This window comes from Pan paniscus, chromosome 7 (assembly GCF_029289425.2).
Source record: "Pan paniscus chromosome 7, NHGRI_mPanPan1-v2.0_pri, whole genome shotgun sequence".
Classification (NCBI taxonomy): domain Eukaryota; kingdom Metazoa; phylum Chordata; class Mammalia; order Primates; family Hominidae; genus Pan; species Pan paniscus.
In genome coordinates, this window is record NC_073256.2 from 49199268 (window position 1) to 49218532 (window position 19265).

The 19265-nt window shown below is 37.5% G+C and overlaps 2 protein-coding genes and 1 non-coding gene across 9 annotated transcripts in view; 2 read left to right on the plus strand and 1 right to left on the minus strand.

Annotated features, from left to right (window-relative positions):
* Window positions 1–19265, minus strand: part of GTF2E2 (general transcription factor IIE subunit 2) — a 79703-nt gene that overhangs the window by 58047 nt on the left and 2391 nt on the right. For all 6 annotated transcript variants that reach the window (XR_010113125.1, XR_010113124.1, XR_010113123.1 and 3 more), the window contains exon 2: window positions 16829–16998. Coding sequence is in view for 3 of the 6 variants with exons in the window: in XM_055116429.2 (XP_054972404.1) it covers window positions 16829–16994 (166 nt within the window). In the remaining 3 variants the exon portion in view is untranslated. The remainder of the gene's footprint in view (window positions 1–16828; window positions 16999–19265) is intronic.
* SMIM18 (small integral membrane protein 18) lies at window positions 1897–9210 on the plus strand. Of its 2 annotated transcripts, none has more exons than XM_008956192.4 (3): window positions 1897–2042; window positions 7900–7980; window positions 8692–9210. In XM_008956192.4, exon 3 carries the CDS (start codon window positions 8729–8731, stop codon window positions 9014–9016), a length of 288 nt encoding a protein of 95 aa, XP_008954440.1. In that variant the 5' UTR covers window positions 1897–2042; window positions 7900–7980; window positions 8692–8728; the 3' UTR covers window positions 9017–9210. The 2 variants fall into 2 exon arrangements, with proteins under 2 accessions (XP_008954440.1, XP_008954441.1); XM_008956193.3 differs by having other exon boundaries at window positions 1970–2042; window positions 7918–7980.
* Window positions 7097–7210, plus strand: LOC112440812 (U5 spliceosomal RNA). The gene has a single exon (XR_003028810.1). It is a non-coding gene; the product is annotated as a U5 spliceosomal RNA (small nuclear RNA).

The following is a 19265-nucleotide window of genomic DNA, read 5'->3' on the forward strand; positions in this document are numbered from 1 at the left end:
GAATGCCTTACAGTTGGGAGGCCCAGGTGGGCAGATCATGAGGTCAGGAAATCGAGACCATCCTGGCCAACATGGTGAAACCCCGTCTCTACCAAAAATACAAAAATTAGCTGGGCATAATGGCACGTGCCTGTAGTCTCAGCTACTTGGGAGAATCACTTGAACGAGAGAGTTGGAGGTTGCAGTGAGCCGAGATAGTGCCACTGCACTCCAGCCTGGCAACAGAGTGAGACTCCGTCTCAAAATTAAAAAAAAAAAAAAAAAAAAGAATGCCTTATAGGTGCTTTTCCATTCACTGTTTCAATTATGAAATATTACCTACATAGTTCATTTTCCCAAGGTGTTCAGCACATCTGTAATAAAAGTAACCAATATTTATTATCTGCTAAACACTATGGTAAATATTCATACGTAATCCCTCCCAAAAAATCCAACTTAAGAAGTATTACTGTCCCCTTTTAAATATAATAAAATTGAGGGTAGTAAGCAGCAGAGTATAGATTCAAATCCAGTGTAAACCCTGTGATAAACAGCCTTTACACAGATTATTCCATCTGAAACTGGCCATTTTGTCAAAGTACAGAAATCTGTGACTGCACATTTAATGCTTCCTTGTTTAAATTTAGTAAAATAATATTAAGCTTACCCCACGCAACTGTATAAACAACTGGGAAGACTATGAAAAAAGAGATGACAATGTGTTAAGGACAAACACCACACAAATGGCCAATTATGAATCACAAACAGTTGTGCTTATGAGACATGATGCTTATGTCTCTGGCATCTACTACTAACTCAATGTCAAGCTTAGTAAACACTCAATAAATATTTGTTGAATGAATGACTATAATACAGATATTTCTATGCATTCCCTTATGGCCCCAGAAACTAATGTACCAATTCATCTATAATTTTATTTTATTTATTTTATTTTATTTGAGATGGAGTCTCACTCTGTCGCCCAGGCTGGAGAGCAGTGGTGTGATCTCAACTCACTGCAACCTCTGCCATTCAGGTTCAAGCAATTCTCCTGCCTCAACCTCCTGAATAGCTGGGATTACAGGAGACTGCCACCGTGCCTGGCTAATTTTTGTACTTTTAGTAGAGATGGGGTTTCACCATCTTGGCCAGGCTGGTCTTGAACTCCTGACCCTGTGATCCACCCAACTCAGCCTCTCAAAGTGCTGGGATTACAGGCATGGGCCACCGCTCCCAGCCTTCATCTATAATTTTAAAAAAGAAGCCTACATAGCATGTACCTGGTCTGCTGCTGTTGTTAACAGCCACTCCCATAATTAAAAACCTTCATTCTGTTGTGCTTAGACCATAACTCTAAATAATACACAGTAACTAAAAATACTCTGTCTCTAAAGAGCCAACCTGGAGATCACTTTGCCATTTACATTTTAGAGACTATTTTTTGAATGCAGGTAGTGTATTTACCTAAACGAGCCCTCTTCCAACTTGCAGAGCTAAAAGCCAATTATTTTCCTTCATAATTCCTCCTAAATCAAACCACCACATGGAAATAATCACTTCCAGAGTGCAAAAATTATATATGGAACAAGTAATGAAAGAAAAGGAAGAATAAGAAAAGAAAAATTTATAAGATTTTATGCACACTTCCTGAAGGAAATATCAGGCTGGCAAACCTGGACTGTTTGTTTCCTAGGTTACTACCTTTCCCGACATTATCTTCCAGCCCTAGCACTGAAGTATTCACTGAAGGATCTGAAATTTTATAATGAAACACTAAAGAATCATCAATTTGTTAGTAACTCACAAATTCCTATATAGGAATTTAGCTTAAGAACAAAAAAATAAAGGAGAAGGGATGACAGTTGATACCCCAGACAGCTCTATTCAAGTTTATGAATGATTTACTCTTAAGGGTGGCAAGACTTAATGCAAATGAACATAGAGGAAACTGTCAGCTCCATTGTGGTTCAACCAATAGAAGCACAGCTCCATCTTGGCTGTGCACTAGACTGCATTACAAACAGACGATACCATCGCTTCAGCAGCATCCTCTCAGACAAGAGGTAGGTTTATATGATCTTTTTTATTTAGTGGTACATGTCCTTATGATGCAATAGGAAAATATTTTACCCTGAAAAATCAACCAGAAAGCTTTGCTCCTACTAAATATCAAGAAAAAGCAATGTATTCGTTTCACCGCTTGGTAGGATTTTATTATGAAAATATGAAGACTGCCTTGTGCTATTTGATAAGCACCCTTACCATCTGTGCCTTAATGGAAAATTCATTACATTTTACATGAACCTGATCTATATCCAGACCTTAGAGTAAACCATAGCTTTTTATTTTAACTGGTTACTTGCTAATTTCATTTTCTCTGAGCGATTTCATTTCTGCAGTTTGGTCTGTCTTAACAAAGGATTTTTCTTAAAGAAAAACCCAGATGAAAAGCGAATTCCAGACTAAAGCTTTCTGATTCTATGTGCAAATGATATTGGCTGCTAAAAAATAGTTACTTATAAGAAAGTTTGTTATATTTTTTAGAATATGAGAAAATAGTTCAAAATTACTTTTATTTTACTTTGAATGTAGATGCAGAGAATGCCAAGAAATTATCACAATTTTAATTTTTATATAAAAGATCATAAAAGGTATCACTATATGGGCTGCATTATACTACACTGAACAGATAATTTATACAGCTTCAGACTTCCTTAACATTTAATTAAAGTAATTCTTCACTGTGAAATTTCTCTCTCGTAATATAAAGTCATGCTATTAAACAAAAACCTTCTTAAATAGCCTTTCATTTTTGATATCAATTTATCACACCATTTAAATATAATGTTGAAGTCATTCTTAAACTGATCCTCAAAATAAATACAAAGTCAGTCCTTTTGATAAACTGCATTTTAAAATAAAAATATGTCCTAAGAAGAACTGGTTAAGAAAGGAGAGTAAGTACCTTTCTAGGTAACAAGATTATCTTCGTGGCTCAGAGCAATCGTTCATGTCTATTAAAAATTAATATTAACTGCTGACCAAATTTCTAATTTTATACTATTCAAGCATGAAAATTTAGTTATTTACTAGATGTTAGAACTCCAGGATACATACTATATCTGACCTAAAGAGCCAGCTTCTGTCCTTTTACCTTGCTGGTAAGTTTATTTAATCTTTAAAGGGTTTTTGTTGTTTTTTTTCTTCATAATTTCTATTCCTTTTCTTAGTCGGCATTCAGCTAGCCTGAGCAAAGTATCCCCTGCAAAACCCAAAGGTTGCTGTAATAAGATACTAGATCTGTCCAGGTTCAGCACAGTGGGGTTAATTATCTAGAAACCATTTGTGCTTGCTACAGAAAGTACAGAAGCACCAAACAAAAGTCTCAGATAAAATAAAAATAACTCTGTCAAATAAAACAGTTAACTTACAAATCAAATTTCAGGTAAACCGTAAACAGAAACCCCTACCACCCACATTGTTTTAACACTCTATCATCAGCCTGCATTTTGCTTGGAATATGTCTATTGTTAGCACAGATGGAGGCTCATTGCTGTTTCACCAAACTGACTGGAGACATGGCCTAAGTTCCAGAGCTTAAATTAAGTGAGTTGCTCTATATTTACAGGCTATTAGGATTAACTGATCACATTTCAAAGTGATATGCTTAAAAGCACCTGAGAATTCAATTCAAAGGCTTTTACCATAAATACAGCAACAGCATAACTTTATTCTCATCTGGCAACCCAAAGGTTCCAGAACAGTTCCAAGTCCCATCCCCATCAACACTGCACTGGGGCCTTTGGGAGTAAACATATCAAATGGGAGTAAACATATCAAAATGGGAGTAAACGTATCAAATGGCAGTAAACATACCAAAATTAACATAAAACAAAACTAAAACACATACGCTAAAAAAAATTATGTGATTTACTTTAAAGCTCCCCATTCCTGTAATCAAATTTTAAGGCATGGGTAGGGAAGTCCAGAAAAAGACTGTTTTACTTTTTTTCATATACACCATTTTCTCTTGCTTTTCATAAAGAATGTTTACAGCATTTGCTTAATATAAACTTACATTTTAATTTCAAAACTAAGTCACAGGATAGGAGAAAATCCTAATGATGTATTTCTCTTTTTTGGCGGGGGGACGGAGTCTCACTCTATCGCCCAGGCTAGAGTGCAGTGGCGCAATCTTGGCTCACTGCAACCTCTGCCACCCAGGTTCATGAGATTCTCCTGCCTTGGCTTCCTGAGAAACTGGGATTACACACACCCGCCACCACAACTGGCTAATTTTTGTGTTTTTAGCAGAGACGGAGTTTCGCCATGTTGGTCAGGCCAGTCTTGAACTTATGACCTCAGGTGATCTGCCTGCCTCGGCCTCCCAGAGTGCTAGGATTACAGGCCTAATGGTATATTTCTTTCTGCATGGTTAATTATGCCTAATCCATGAAAGTAAGATTTAGCCTTTACCCTAAATTAAACATCAAAAGTTACTAGAGCTCTACCACACTTTGAAAGAACATGCCACACTAAATTTAAGGTGGAAAATGACTCCATATTAGAGCGTTTACTTTTTTCAGATATGCCCAGAAGCTAACAAACAATGAATGTTTTGAGCCGCTCGGTTATCAATACACTCACAAGACAAATCATCATCATTTACAACATAAACCTGACCTATACACTTTCTTAAACTGCTTAGACACTTCCAGCAAAGCATGTAAGTGCCTTTGGAGGTGGCCTATGGTGTTACCTATAGTCATTATTACAAGCGTAATTTGTTTTGGTTTGGTTTTTTTGAGACAGGGTCTCACTCTATCACCCAGGCGGGAGTGCAATGGAGAAATCACAGCTCACTGCAACCTCAACCTCCTAGGCTCAAGCTATCCCCCCACCTGAGCCTCCCAAGTAGCCGAGACTATAGGCGCAGGCTATCATGCCCAGCTAATTTTTATTTTTGTAGAGACAGGGCCTCCCCACATTGCCCAGGCTGGTCTCAAACTCCTGGGCTTGGCCAGGCGCGGTGGCTCATGCCCGTAATCCCAGCACTTTTGGGAAGCCAAGGTGGGTGGATTACCTGAGGTCAGGGGTTCAAGACCACCCTGGCCAACATGGTGAAACCCCATGCCTACTAAAAATACAAAAATTAGCTGGGCGTGATGGTACATACCTGTAATCCCAACTATTCGGGAGGCTGAGGCAGGAGAATCACTTGAACCAGGATGCAGAGGTTGCAGTGAGTCAAGATTGTGCCACTGCCATCCAGCCTGGGTGACAGAACGAGACTCTGTCTCAAACCAAAAACAAACTCCTGTGCTCAAGTGATCCTCCTGCCTCAGCCTCCCAAAGTGTGGGGGTTAAGGCATAGGCCACAGCACCCAGCCAAGCATAATTATTAAAAGCATTTTTATGTGTGAATAAAGTATACAGTCTAACAAAAATGACAGTGTTTCCTAATCCCAATTTGAATTTTTTGGAATCCAGAATACTCAATAAATATATTAAATAGATACATAAACAACAGGCTTTTTTTAAGTGAAAGTAAGTTTATTAAGAAAGCAAAGGAATACTCAGCAGCACTTTAGAAGTTTTATTAGGCTAACGTTTTGTATTACAGTGCATTAAATAAGTCAATATTGATAGCTGATTTAACTAGATGTGTTACATTTTGAAAGCACAAAGGAATTTTATCTTTTTGAATTAAAGGAGAAAAGCCAAAAAAAAAAAAAAAGGAAAGGAATAAAAGAATGGTTACTCCATACTACTCCATAAGCAGGAATAAAAGAATGGTTACTCCATACTAATCCATATTGTTGGCTAACAATAGACTTTTAAGAAAGCCAAGAATAAGGAATAGTGCTTTTTATTTCTCCTTTTAAAATAGATGATTTATTTTGGTTTCAAATAAATAATATGTTTAAATTGTTGAAAAAACAAAAGAACACAAGGTACAGGTTAAGAAGCCTCAAACATATCCCTGTGCCTCACTCTCCTCCCGATGGATCCCCATCCACACCATCATTGTGATTAATTTCTTGTAGGTCTTTCCAAGATTTCTGTGCAGATACAAGCAAATAAGAGTATATATTTTCCCTTTTCCTATATACACTATCCTACACCTTGTTCTTTTCACTTAAGAACATATCCTAAATATCTTTCCTAAAACTCAGTTACCTATGATTCAATTGTGTGAATAAACTATATTAATTTAACCAGAAGAATAGCTCATTAATGGATACAAGTTAAACCTCAAATAACTGAATTTAGTTATGTATCTGTCTGCCTTCCTGACTGCCTCTTTCTATTTATTTTTGAGGTAAGAGGACCTGAAAATATTTTAAGCAGTTCACTTATACCTCAAAAGTAGATGAGATATCTCTTTTTTGGAAATGGGAGTTTCACTCTTGTTGCCCACGCTGGAGTGCAATGTGCATTTTCCTTCAAAATGCAGGAAAAAAGGAGGCAAGTCCATCCAGAGAGGTGAAGTGACTTACCAAGCAAACCTAAGAAAACAAAAACCTTAGAAAACATAATTTTATCAACCCCAAAGATTTTATTAAGAAAACAAAAAAATTTAAGGAATTATATTGTTATGGCTTTGAGTTTGGGGTGTGACAATAATATTGTGGTTATGTTTAAAAATAGAGTCCTCACCATTGGGAGATATATATTGAAATATTTCTAGGTGAACGATGCCTTGAATTTGCTTTAAAACAACCAATGGGGTGGAAGCAAACGGGTACAGGTAGAGATGGGCCAAGAGTTGATGAATGAAGTTGCATTATAAGTACATGGGAGGCCAGGCGCAGTGGCTCACGCCTGTAATCCCAGCACTTTAGGAGGCCGAGGAAGGTGGATCACAAGGTCAGGAGTTCGAGACCAGCCTGACCAACATGGTAAAACCCGTTTCTACTAAAAATACAAAAATTAGCCAGGTGTGGTGGCACACGCCTGTAATCCCAGCTACTCAGGAGGCTGAGGCAGGAGAATCACTTGAACCCAGGAGGCGGAGGTTGCAGTGAGCTGAGATTGCATCATTCATTGCACTCCAGCCTGGGCGACAGAGCAAGACTCTGCCTAAAAAAAAAAAAAAAAAAAGGCAGTACATGGGATACTCTGGTTTCTCTTCAGATCATATAAATCTCTCACCTTTTACTAAAGATTTCTTCGGAGAGTTATAATTCTAAGTCTTAACCCAATTTTTGAGGCCCTGCATCTGCAAGGCTAGTAAGAAAGAAAAAAATAAAAGTACATGGGGTTCATACTACTTTGTAGTTTTCGTTAAATGAAACACTCTCACACAAAAGGTATCTCCAGAATTTACAAAAATATTTGGTACATATTAGGTAATCAATAAACATTTGTTATAAAAATAAAATCCTGTTTACAACTATGTAGTAAAGGAAAAGCATACAGAATGACAACCGATAAATTAATGAAGTAGAACTACATTTTTTCTCTTATTTCCAAAATGTTCTTAGTGCACAGGTTATCTTATAATTTTTAACACTAAATGTTAAAATATTTGTTAGAGATCAAGACAGTAAAAACTAATTTAGTTCCTCATTACTATAGTTCCATACTGACAAATCTTTGATTCTAACAGTCCCCATTTAAGAGCTAACAAGTACCAGGTCAACAAGAGCTAAACTTAATTCAAGAATACTGAAACTTGAACTCACCAGCTTCTTTTGTGAAATGGAATAATAACTGATACCTTTGGGAGGGCTGAATTTGTCTGTTTTTTTAAATATTTATGTCTATGGGTCACTCAGGTATACGAAACACTTAAGACTATCATTTATAACCCCAAGATTAGGGTCTCTTCACAGACCACTCTAACCTAAAATTTTATTATCCTCATTCTGAAAATTGGCATTATTTGGTTTTCTTTCTCTACTATTTTTCACTCAGCCACTATTTCTGATTCAGATCACCTGTCATCAAAGTTTAAAGAAGGGGAAACAGGAGACAGAAATACACTGAACCAAAAAGGTAAGAAGAATCCACAAGGCTAATGATAAAAGCTTTTCCAGGGGCAGTTTGAAGAACATAACCTTAAAACGCCAAGGTTTTTTGTAGATAATAGCTCACTGACCACTGCTTTAATCAAGTTTTAAACCAATTCAGCTGCCTTTTCCCCTTCCATTAGCAGTTAATTTCGGTATATGAATTTTTTTTTTTTTTTTTTTTGAGAAACGGTTTCATTCCCATTGTCCAGGCTAGAATGCAGTGGCACGATCTTAGCTCACCACAACCTGCGCCTCACTGGCTCAAGCAATCTTCCCGGCCTAGCCTCCCAAGCAGCTGGGACTACAGGCACACACCACCATGCCTGGCTAATTTTTGTATGTTTTGTAGAGACGGGTTTCGCCATGTTGACCAGGCTGGTCTTGAACTCCTGGGCTCAAGTGATCTGCCCACGTCACTCTCCCAAAGTGTTGGGATTACAGGCGTGAGCCACCATGCCTGGCCTGAATCTTAAATATACATATTCATCTAGCAAATAATATATATTAAAAAACAGGGTATGGTTGACTAAGGACGTTGGCCCAGATATACAAAAAAATTCAAAACTACCATTTAGGCATTAATTAAGGAAGATTCATGTTGCCTATACAAATTTACTAAGAAATCTTAGTACTGAGATTTGAATTAACAGATCTGTAGTTTGCTACATAAATTCATTTTCTACCTTTTTTATAGATTCAAAAGAGCAATATAAGAAGTGGAATCTCTAAGAATGGCTTCCAGCCACTGGAATGAAACCACTACCTCTGTTTATCAGTACCTTGGTTTTCAAGTTCAAAAAATTTACCCTTTCCATGACAACTGGAACACTGCCTGCTTTGTCATCCTGCTTTTATTTATATTTACAGTGGTATCTTTAGTGGTGCTGGCTTTCCTTTATGAAGTGCTTGACTGCTGCTGCTGTGTAAAAAACAAAACCGTGAAAGACTTGAAAAGTGAACCCAACCCTCTTAGAAGTATGATGGACAACATCAGAAAACGTGAAACTGAAGTGGTCTAACACTCTACAGAAGATGAACAAAATCTTTGAAAGCAGCTCAACCTCTTCTGAGAAAAAAAATATATTCTGAGGCCAACTGTTGCTACAAAACAAATTCTGAATGGTTAAAACATTTCTAGTAGAAGGGGAAAAAAAAGTTAAATATGCACTGTTTGTGTGTATAGCCATTTCATTAAATATACAGTAAAACTTCATGAATGTGAATTTACTAATCTGTTTAATACTGACACTTCAAAAACTGGATAAAAGATTCCTAGAGTTCAATATTAAGCAGCAAAAGATAAGCTGGAAAAGACAAGCAAGGCTAATGATGCTAAAATGATTTTATAACTAACCAATTCATGTAGACAAAAAATAGTGTGTTGGTAACAAAAAGGCTATTTAAAACATGTTTCTAAGTCTGAAGTAAAATACTTCCGCTTATATATATAAAGTTCCTATTTATTAAAAAGTAGTATTTTCTAATTTACTGAAAACAACTTATATAAATATATAATGACTTGAGTTTTATGTAGGATTAGTATGAAAAAGTCTCAAAATAATCAAAAATGCCACAAGTATATTTGCACAAAATTCTCACAAAACTGACTTACTGTTTAGTTAGAAATGCATGATATAGGAAAGGCCTAGTCTATTTTCAAACTAAAACTTACTACTACACCCGTTCATTTCCTGAGTTTGTTCTTTCATTTTACCTCTCTTATTTATACTCTCAAAGGCTAAGATAACCAAGGCAGAAAGACTGCCCCTCCCTCCCCCACCAAAAAAAGGTCAAAAGATAGGGCCACTCAACACCTGTTGAAATATGGCAGTTTTATTTCTTGGAATTCCAAGGGCTATATAGATATTTTGTGACCCTAACACTATTTTGCTATCACCCATGAGCAAACAAAAGCATGCTCTTAACCACTATACTACCCCTAAGTCAGAAATGCCACTCCTGGAAATGTATCCTAAGCACTTAGTTCAAATGTACAAGCTCAAGGTACAAAGATTTTTTACAACAGCATTACCCAAAATAACAAAAAATTGAAAATAACTAAGACTTTAACTAAATGTGGCACATCAACTTAATGAATTATTAAAAAGCAACTGACGGCCAGGCACAGTGGCTCATGCCTGTAATCCCAGCACTTTGGGAGGCCAAGGCGGATGGATCACAAGGTCAGGAGCTCAAGACCAGCCTGGCCAAGATGGTGAAACCCCGTCTATACTAAAAATACAAAAGTTAGCCGGGCATCGTGGTGGGCACCTATAATCCCAGCTACTCGGGAGGCTGAGGCAGGAGAACTGCTTGAACCCAGGAGGCAGAGATTGCAGTGAGCCGAGATGATGCCAATGCACTCTAGCCTGGGTGACAGAGCAAGACTCCGTCTCAAAAAAAAAGCAACCGAAAAGTCCGGCAAGATAGAAAAGTATTTAAAAGTAAAAAATAAATTCAGTATATAAAAGTTTTAATACAATTATTGATATTATAAATATACACATTAGTAAGGTTTGAAAACAAATATGGAGAATTAGAATAGCTGGTATATTAAGAGGGCTGTGGGGACAAAAAAAAGCACTAGGTATTATAAAAGACTTTTTTTAAATCTCTATTACTGATGGAATTTTTTGTGTGCAATAAATAACTGTGTGGTGAAGAGAGGAAATCTGTTCTTTTCAATTTAAAGAATATCAGCTGGGCGCGGTGGCTCACGCCTGCAATCCTAGCAGTTTGCGAGGCCGAGGCAGGTGGATCACCTGAGGTCAGGAGTTCGAGACCAGCCTGGTTGACATGGTGAAACCCCATCTGTACTAAAAATACAAAAAAATTAGCCAGACATGGGAATGGGGCCCCTGTAATCCCAGCTACTTGGGAGGCTGAGGCAGGAGAATCACTTGAACCTGGGAGGCAGAGGTTGCAGTGAGCTGAGATCATGCCATCGCACTCCAGCCTGAACAACAAGAGTGAAACTCCATCTCAAACAAACAAAAGAATCTTAACTGCCGGTCTGAAATAACTCTTCCACAAAGTATTTTTTATATTTATTCTCACATTAGAAACAAACACAAATAATATAACCAACTTTAAAAGGATTTGTGAAGCTTGGGTATATCAAATACTTTGGAAACCAGGAACTGAGCACTGTTAAAACCATATACATTTTCACGAACGTTGGATTCTTGGCAATAGATGGTAAGTATACAAGTCCTTTAATAATCAGATTTTTTAATAGTGTACATTACCAACTTTCTCCCCCACCCTATCCTGTAATTATTTAGTCATCCAACAAATATTTACTGAGTGCTTACTACATGTCAGCAATTAGGCCAGATACTGAGGGCAGAGTGGCAAACAAGGAACCACATCACTACAATGGAGCACATTGGGAGCTCTGTCAAAAAGAGTAGTGCTATGGGAACTCAAAGGTTATACAGTGAATTCACACTGAAGAATGAGAATAATATGACTTTTAAGCTGAAACTTAAAAGAACTGGACAGAACCAAAAGAGGGTAGGAGGTAAGAAAGAATATTCCAGGAAGAAGAAATAATACGAATAAAAGCCAAGAGGCAAGAGAGAATAAAGCATGTTGGAGGAGCTACAAGTCAGTATCACTAGGACAGAGTACAAGGAGAACAGTATGATACCACACCTAAGAGATAATTAGAGGCCAGATGAGGCAGGCACGCAGGCTGCAGTAAAACATGGACTTTTATCTGAAAAACAGTAACAATCAGCTTGAGCTGAAAGCAACATGATCTAATGAGAAAAATCACAGCTGTATGAAGAATGAACACTAAAGCAGCTAAACCAGGAGACCTGGTCAACAGCTAACCTAGCAATCCAATGACCGTGGCCTGAACTAGAGTGGCATGGTAGCCTTTAGTTGTTACACCCAATATTTCCAGCTCTCTTCATTAAGGAAAGCATTCACTTCAGAGCCCCCTATGGCTGGGAACATAACTCTGGCCAATGAGTGACTTGTGACTAACTCTGGCCAATGAGCTGTGAGAGGATGTGACATGTGTCACCTCCAGGCCACAGCACTTAACTGCTAGTGCAAGCTCTTCCAGAGTTAGTTTTCCTGCTAGCAAAGAACTCACAAACATTTGAGCTTCCAGCTGCTCTGTCAGCCTGGGTCCTTGAGTGACTATAACTAGCTAAGACTTCTACCAATCCATGATAAACATGTAGTACGAAGGAGAAACAAGCTTCTGTTGTTTTAAGAAACTGAGATTTTTGGGATTGTTACCACAACACAGTTTATCCTACCCTGACTGTTAGGGAAAACCCTGGCCAACCAAAGAGAAGTAAAACCCTACAAGGGCTCTTCCTGCTGTCGAATGGGACCTGTTTGTGGGGAAGATGAAATTCGCTACCCAATACCTGTAGCCTAAACTACAAAATGCAAAGACATTCTTGAGCAGGTCAAAGGCTCAAGTGGCTTAAGCCTGAGAGTGGCTATGTTAATGTTTAAAACAGTTTTTACATTTTTGTTTACGATGAGTTAATTCTATGTATATTTCATTGGAACGACATATAAACCTAATATATATTATAAGAATGACAGGCCTACTTTGATTTTTAAAAAAGCTTTGCTTCCAAATCAGTTATAAAACAGCTTGTAGGATGTGTAAAAAATTAACATCAATAAAAATTATTATTGCTACAATTTGAAGTAGCTAAATAATTTCAGCTGTGAATTGTTCCACTGACATTGTTTAAAAGATAATAATATAAGAGTAAACTAAACCCAAAGCAAGCAGAAGGAAGGAAATAATAAATACTGATGTGGAAATAAAACAAACAAACAAAAACCAAAACAGAAAAGCCAATGAAACCAAAGGTTGGTTCTTTGAAAAAAATCAACAAAATTGATGAACCTTTAGCTAGACTCATCAAGAAAAAAGGGAGAAAAGACAAATTCCTAAAATCAGAAATGAAAGAGGACACTGGGTGCGGTGGCTCAGGCCTGTAATCCCAGCACTTTGGGAAGCTGAGGCAGGCAGATCACCTGACGTCAGGAGCTCAAGACTAGCCTGGCCAACATGGCAAAACCCTGTCTCTACTAAAAATACAAAAATTAGCTGAGCGTGGTGGCACACACCTGTAATCCCGGCTACTCTGGGGGGACTGAGTGACAGAGCAAGACTCCATCTCAAAAAAAATGAGAGGGGATATCACTACTGACTTTATAGATATCAAAAGGATTATAAGGGAATACTTTGAAAAACCTCAGACAATGTAAATGATGAATGAATAAACTCCTAAAAAGCCACAAAGTACCAAAAGTAACTCAAAAAGAAATAGAAAATCTGAGTAAACTGAAAAGAAAAAATTCTTACAAAGAGCTTTCCACAAAGGAAAGCTGAAGCCCAAATGGCTTCACCAGTGAATTCTATCAAACATTTTAAAAAATAACAAAGTTTCACAAACTCTTTCAGAAAATAGGTGAAAAGGGAGCACTTCACAAATCGTTTAAGGAGGCCAGAATTACCCTGAGAGGCACCAGAGAAAAACAAAACTACATACACATCAAGTCCCTCTGGAATAGAGATGCAAAAATCCTGACCGAAATACCAGCAAATTGAGTACCACAACAAATAAAAATGATTATACACCATAACCAAGTAGGATTTATTTCAGGAATAAATGCAAGGTTGTTTGAACATCTAAATATCAATTAATGTTAATATATCATATTAATAGACTAAAGAGTGAGAACATGCTCATCTCATTAGATACACAAAAAGCATCAGACAACATCCAGTACCCATTTATGACTAAAAACTCTCAGTCAGATGCAGTAGCTCATGCCTATAATCCCAGCACTTTGGGAGGCTAAGGGGGATGGATCCCTTGAAGCAGGGAGTTTGAGACCCACCTGGGCAACAAAGTAAAACCCCATCTCTACCAAAAAAAAAAAAAAAAAAAGTTTTAATTAGCCAAATGTGGTGGGCATGTGCTTGTAGTCTCAGCTACCCAGGAGGCTGAGGCTTGCTTGAGCTGGGGAGTTTCGAGGCTGCAGTGAGCCATGATCACGCCAGCAGTGAGCCATGATCATGCCCGTACTCCAGCCTGGGCAACAGAGTAAGACCCTGTCTCAAAAGAAAACAAACAAAAGGCTGGGTGCGGTGGCTCACGCCTGTAATCCCAGCACTTTGGGAGGCCAAGGCGGGTGGATCACAAGGTCAGGAGATCGAGACCATCCTGGCTAACAGTGTAACCCCATCTCTACTAAAAAGACAAAAAAATTAGCCAGCCATGGCGGTGGGTGCCTGTAGTCCCAGCTACTCGGGAGGCTGAGGCAGGAGAATGGCATGAACCCGGGAGGTGGAGCTTGCACTGAGCTGAGATTGCGCCACTGCACTCCAGCCTGGGCAACAGAGCAAGACTCCGTCTCAAAAAAAAAAAAAAAAAACCACCTCTCAACAAACTAGAAATAGAAAGGAACTTCTTCGACTGGAAAGGGCATGTACAAAAACCTGCAGTAATATCATGTGTAAGAGTGAAAAACCGAATGCTTTGCCCCTAAGATCAGGAACAAGGCAAAGGTAGCTACTTTTACTATTCAATGTACAGCCAGTCCAGACAGGCAAGATAAATAAAAATTAAAAAGTTCACACTGGAAAGAAAGAAAGAAAACTGTTCTTATTCACAGATGACATAATCTTGACATAGAAAATCCTAGGGAAACCACACAAAAAACTACGAGAAATAAAAAACAAGTTCAGTCAGGTTACAGAATACAAGATCAATGTATTTTAAAAAACTCTTGTTTCTATATACTAGCAATGAACAATTAAAAAAAAATCAAAGAAAACAATTTCATTCATAAGTGAGATTGAATCAGAATAAAATAACCGCTGGGTGTAATGGCTCACGCCTATAATCCCAACACTCTGGGAGGCTGAGGTAGGAAGATTGCTTGAGGCCAGGAGTTTGAGACCAGCCTGGGCAACAGAGCAAGATCCTGTCTCTACAAAAAATTTGTAAAAAGCCATCCATTCATTGACTGGAAGATCTAATATTGTTAAGATGGCAGTTCTTCCCCAAATTGATTTATAGATTCAATTCAATCCCTATGGAAATCCCAGCAGGCTTTTTTGCAAATGTTGATAGATTGACCCTAAAATTTATACAGAAAAACTAAAACAATTCTAGAAATAAAAAAGAACTAAGTTGAAGGACTTACATTTCTCAGTCTCAAACCTTAATTACAATGCTACAGCACTCAAGAGAAATGATACTGGCATAAAGATAAACACAGAAGTCAATGGAACCAAATTGAGACTCCAGAAATAAACTCTTTGATTTATGGTCTACTAATATTCAACAAGGGCGCAATACAATTCAACAGGGGAAAGATCATCATTTCAAAAAATGATGCTGGGACAACTCCATAAGAACACGCAAAAAGATAAATTTTGACCCTTATGCTAATCCATACACAAAAATCAACTCAAATATACTACAGACCTAAATGCAGGAGCTAAAACTACAAAACTCTTAGAGGAAAACACAGAAAAAAATTTTCATGACCTGTGTCAGGCAAAGATTTCTTAGATATGACACCAAGAATACAAATGATAAAAGAAAAAAACTGGTAAGTTGGACTTCATCAAAATTAAAAACTTTTGTACATACAAAGACACTATTAAGAAGATAAAATGACAAGCACTTGCTTGGAGAAAATATTTGCAAATGTATACCAGATCAAAGAATGGTAGCCAGAATATATGAAGAATTATTAAATCAATAGAGAGAGGAAATATACCTCAGTTTTTTTTATGGGCAAAAAAAAATTGAATAGACATTTCACCAAGGAATACACATGGTCAATAAGCACATGAAACAATGTTCAACATCATTACTCATTAAGGAAATGCATATTAAAGCCACAATGATAGCACTTCACAACTATAGACATAGCTATGATTAAAAAAAAAAAAACAAGGAATTTCAAGCGTTAGCAAGGATGAGAAAAAACTAGAACCCTGATACATTGCTGGAGGAAATGTAAAATGGTACAGCTATTTTAGCAGTTTCTTAACAAGTTAAATATAAATTTGACATATGACCCAGAAATCTACTTCTAGGTCTCTATCCAAAAGAGATAAAAAGATATGTCTACACAAAGACTTGTACATGAATATTCATAGCAACACTATTCAAAACAGCCAAAAAGTGAAAATAATCCAAATAACCGTTTATTGGTGAATGGATAAACAAACTGTGGTACATATATCCATACTATGGAATACGCTTTAGCAATAAAAATGGAATGAAGTACTGATGCATACTACATGGATGGAACTCAAAAATATGCCAAGTGAAAAAAACAACACACAAAAGACCACTTACTGTACAATTTCATTTATAGGAAATATCCAGAAAAGGCAAATATACAGAGCCAGAAAGCAGATTATTGGTTTTCCAGGGCAGGGATGGGAAAAGTCACTGCAAATGGGCACATCAGATCTGTTGGAGGTGATAGAAATGTTCTAAAATTGGACTGTAATAACAGCTGCAAAATTCTGTAAATTTACCAAACATCTTTGAACTGTACACTTAAAATGAATGAACTGTATGGTATGTAAATTAAACCTCAATAAAGTTTTTTTAAAGAGGTAATAACCTAAATTTTAACTACAGCACAAGACTATTAACATCCTAAGAGCTTAAATTCTCTTGTCCCATCCTTTATATTCAACAAAGTGCCTATCAACATGAGTGCTGAACTGAAAAATGAACTAGCCATAACTAAACGGTTTCCTCCTGAATAATCTGAATAAAAACCAAACAGTCCTAAACAATTTTACTAACCAGAATTTTGTTTAGAGCCTGACGATCCTCCATGTTCTACCTTTGTTTTCTTCTTCTTTGACGATGATGATGATGACTCAGAAGATGCTGAACGTTTTTCTACTACAGGAGTAGAAAGAGCTCGTTTTTTGAACAGCTCCCTTTCTCTCAACAGGCTTGGATCCATAATGCTACAAAAAAAAAATAAGTGTCTTTAATACAAATTCAAGTCACTCAAACCTGCACTCCAAATCCATAGATCTCAACAAGTTACTTCCCAAACAAAATTACCTTTTATTGTTAGTTCTCTAGCACTTGTATTTATTCACTTATTCATGTACTCAAGAAATATTTCATTAGCGCTTATTACATGCCAAGCACTGTACTAGCCATTATAGGAAAAAAAGAGGCCAGGTATAGTGGCTGAAGCACTTTGGGAAGCTGAGGTGGGCAGACTGCCTGAGCCCAGGAGTTGGAGACCAGCCTGGACAACATGGTAATACCTCCTGTCTACAAAAAATACAAAAAATCAGGCAGGCATGGTGATGTGTGCTTACAGTCCCAGCTGCTCGGGAGGCGGAAGTGGGAGGATCACTTGAGCCTGGAAGGTCAAGGCTGCAGTGAGCTGTGATAACGCCACTGCACTGTAGCCTGGGTGACAGACCAAGACCCTTGTTCAAAAAAAAAAAAAAAAAAAAAAGAAAGAAAGAAAAGAAACAGAATTATTCCCTAAAGTTCCAGAACTGTGCTGTCCAATATATTAGCCACTAGCCACATGTGCCTATTAAACACGTGAAATGTGGCTAGTTAAAATTGAGATGGACTTTCAAGTGTAAAAACCCACAAGATTTCAAAGATTTAGTAGAAAGAAAAAAACTATTTAATTACTAACGAGATATTTTACATTAATTACATGTTGAAGTGATACTATTTTGAATATACTGGGTTAAATAGAATGTTAAAATTAATTTCACCAATTTTTCTTTTAAAATATGGCTATTAAAAAAAAATTAAGAGACAGTGTCTCACTGTGTTGCCCAGGCTGGAGTACAGTGGTGTGATCATAGCTCAATGTAGCCTTGAACTCCTGGGCTCAAGCAATCCTCCCACCTCAGCCTCCTGACTAGCTAGTACTACAGGTACATGCCACCACACACAGTTAATTTTTTTAAAAACTTTTTAGAGACAAGGTCTTGCTATGTTGCCCAGGCTGGTCTTGAACTCCTGGCCTCAAGCAATCCTCCTACCTCAGTCTCCCAAAGCACTAGGATTATAAACATGAGCCACTGCACCCAGCCTAGAATATTTTTAATTACACGTGTGGCTCACACTTCCCACTCCCATTATATTTCTATTGGACAACATTGCTGTAGAAACATGAGGATTACAGGGCAGAAATTAGAAGAAGGTGGATTTAGGCTCACTGCAAAAAAAGAGAACCATCAGAACTGCTTATAAATGAAATGGCATATTTTTAAAACTGGTGAACTCTCAATTATTAAGTGATGAAGAGGCTGAATTATTATACTATTTGTTAGAAATGTCTACAGAGAGCCGGGCACAGTGGCTCATGTCTGTAATCCCAGCACTTTGGGAGGCTGAGAGACCAGCCTGGGCAACATAGTGAAACCCTATCTCTATGAAATTAGCCGGTCATAGTGACACATATGTGTAGTCCCGGCTACTCAGAACGCTGAGACACGAGAATTGTTTGAGTCCAGCAGAGGTTGCAGTAAGCTGAGATCCCGCCACTGCACTCCAGCCTGGGGGATACAGCAAAACTCTGTCTCAAAAAAAAAAAAAAAGTCTACAGAAAGTTTCCAATTTGGAGGGAGGTGGTTTGAGGCAACTTCTATGTTGTGGTTGTTGTTTGTCTAGTTCTAAAATTACAACTCAAAGCAATTTCACTACAACCAGGGAAGCTATAGGTCAACCAACAAGAATTCTAAACACACCTCTCTTCTGAACTCTGCTAGAACCCTACAGAGGGTCTATGAAGACCTCAAGCTGACTATATAAATGAATTTGACACTGTTAAGACTAGTGTCAGCTGGGAGGAAAAAGACTCATACTTTGAAAGCTTTTAAGCACAGATAGCTCAATAAATATTTGTTAAATGAACAACACATGGAACATCATCTTTAAATTGCTCTGGTCCCATTATTACTGGTTTCACAAGCCTTTATTAAATATCTTCTGTTTGTAAGGCACTGTGCTCTAAGCTTTGAAAGGTTACGGAAGATAAATCCTTGTCTACATGCTGCTTAGATTTGAGAAAATGGAAGCATTGAGCTAAAAATTTTAAATATAAGCATTGATAAGAAATAATCAGACTGAATTTCAATTAAGGCGTGAACAATCACTGGACGGTGAATCAAAAACCTGCCTTCTCTCAATTTTTTTTCTTTTTTTTTGAGACAGAGTCTCGCTCTGCCACCCAGGCTGGCAGAGTGCAGTG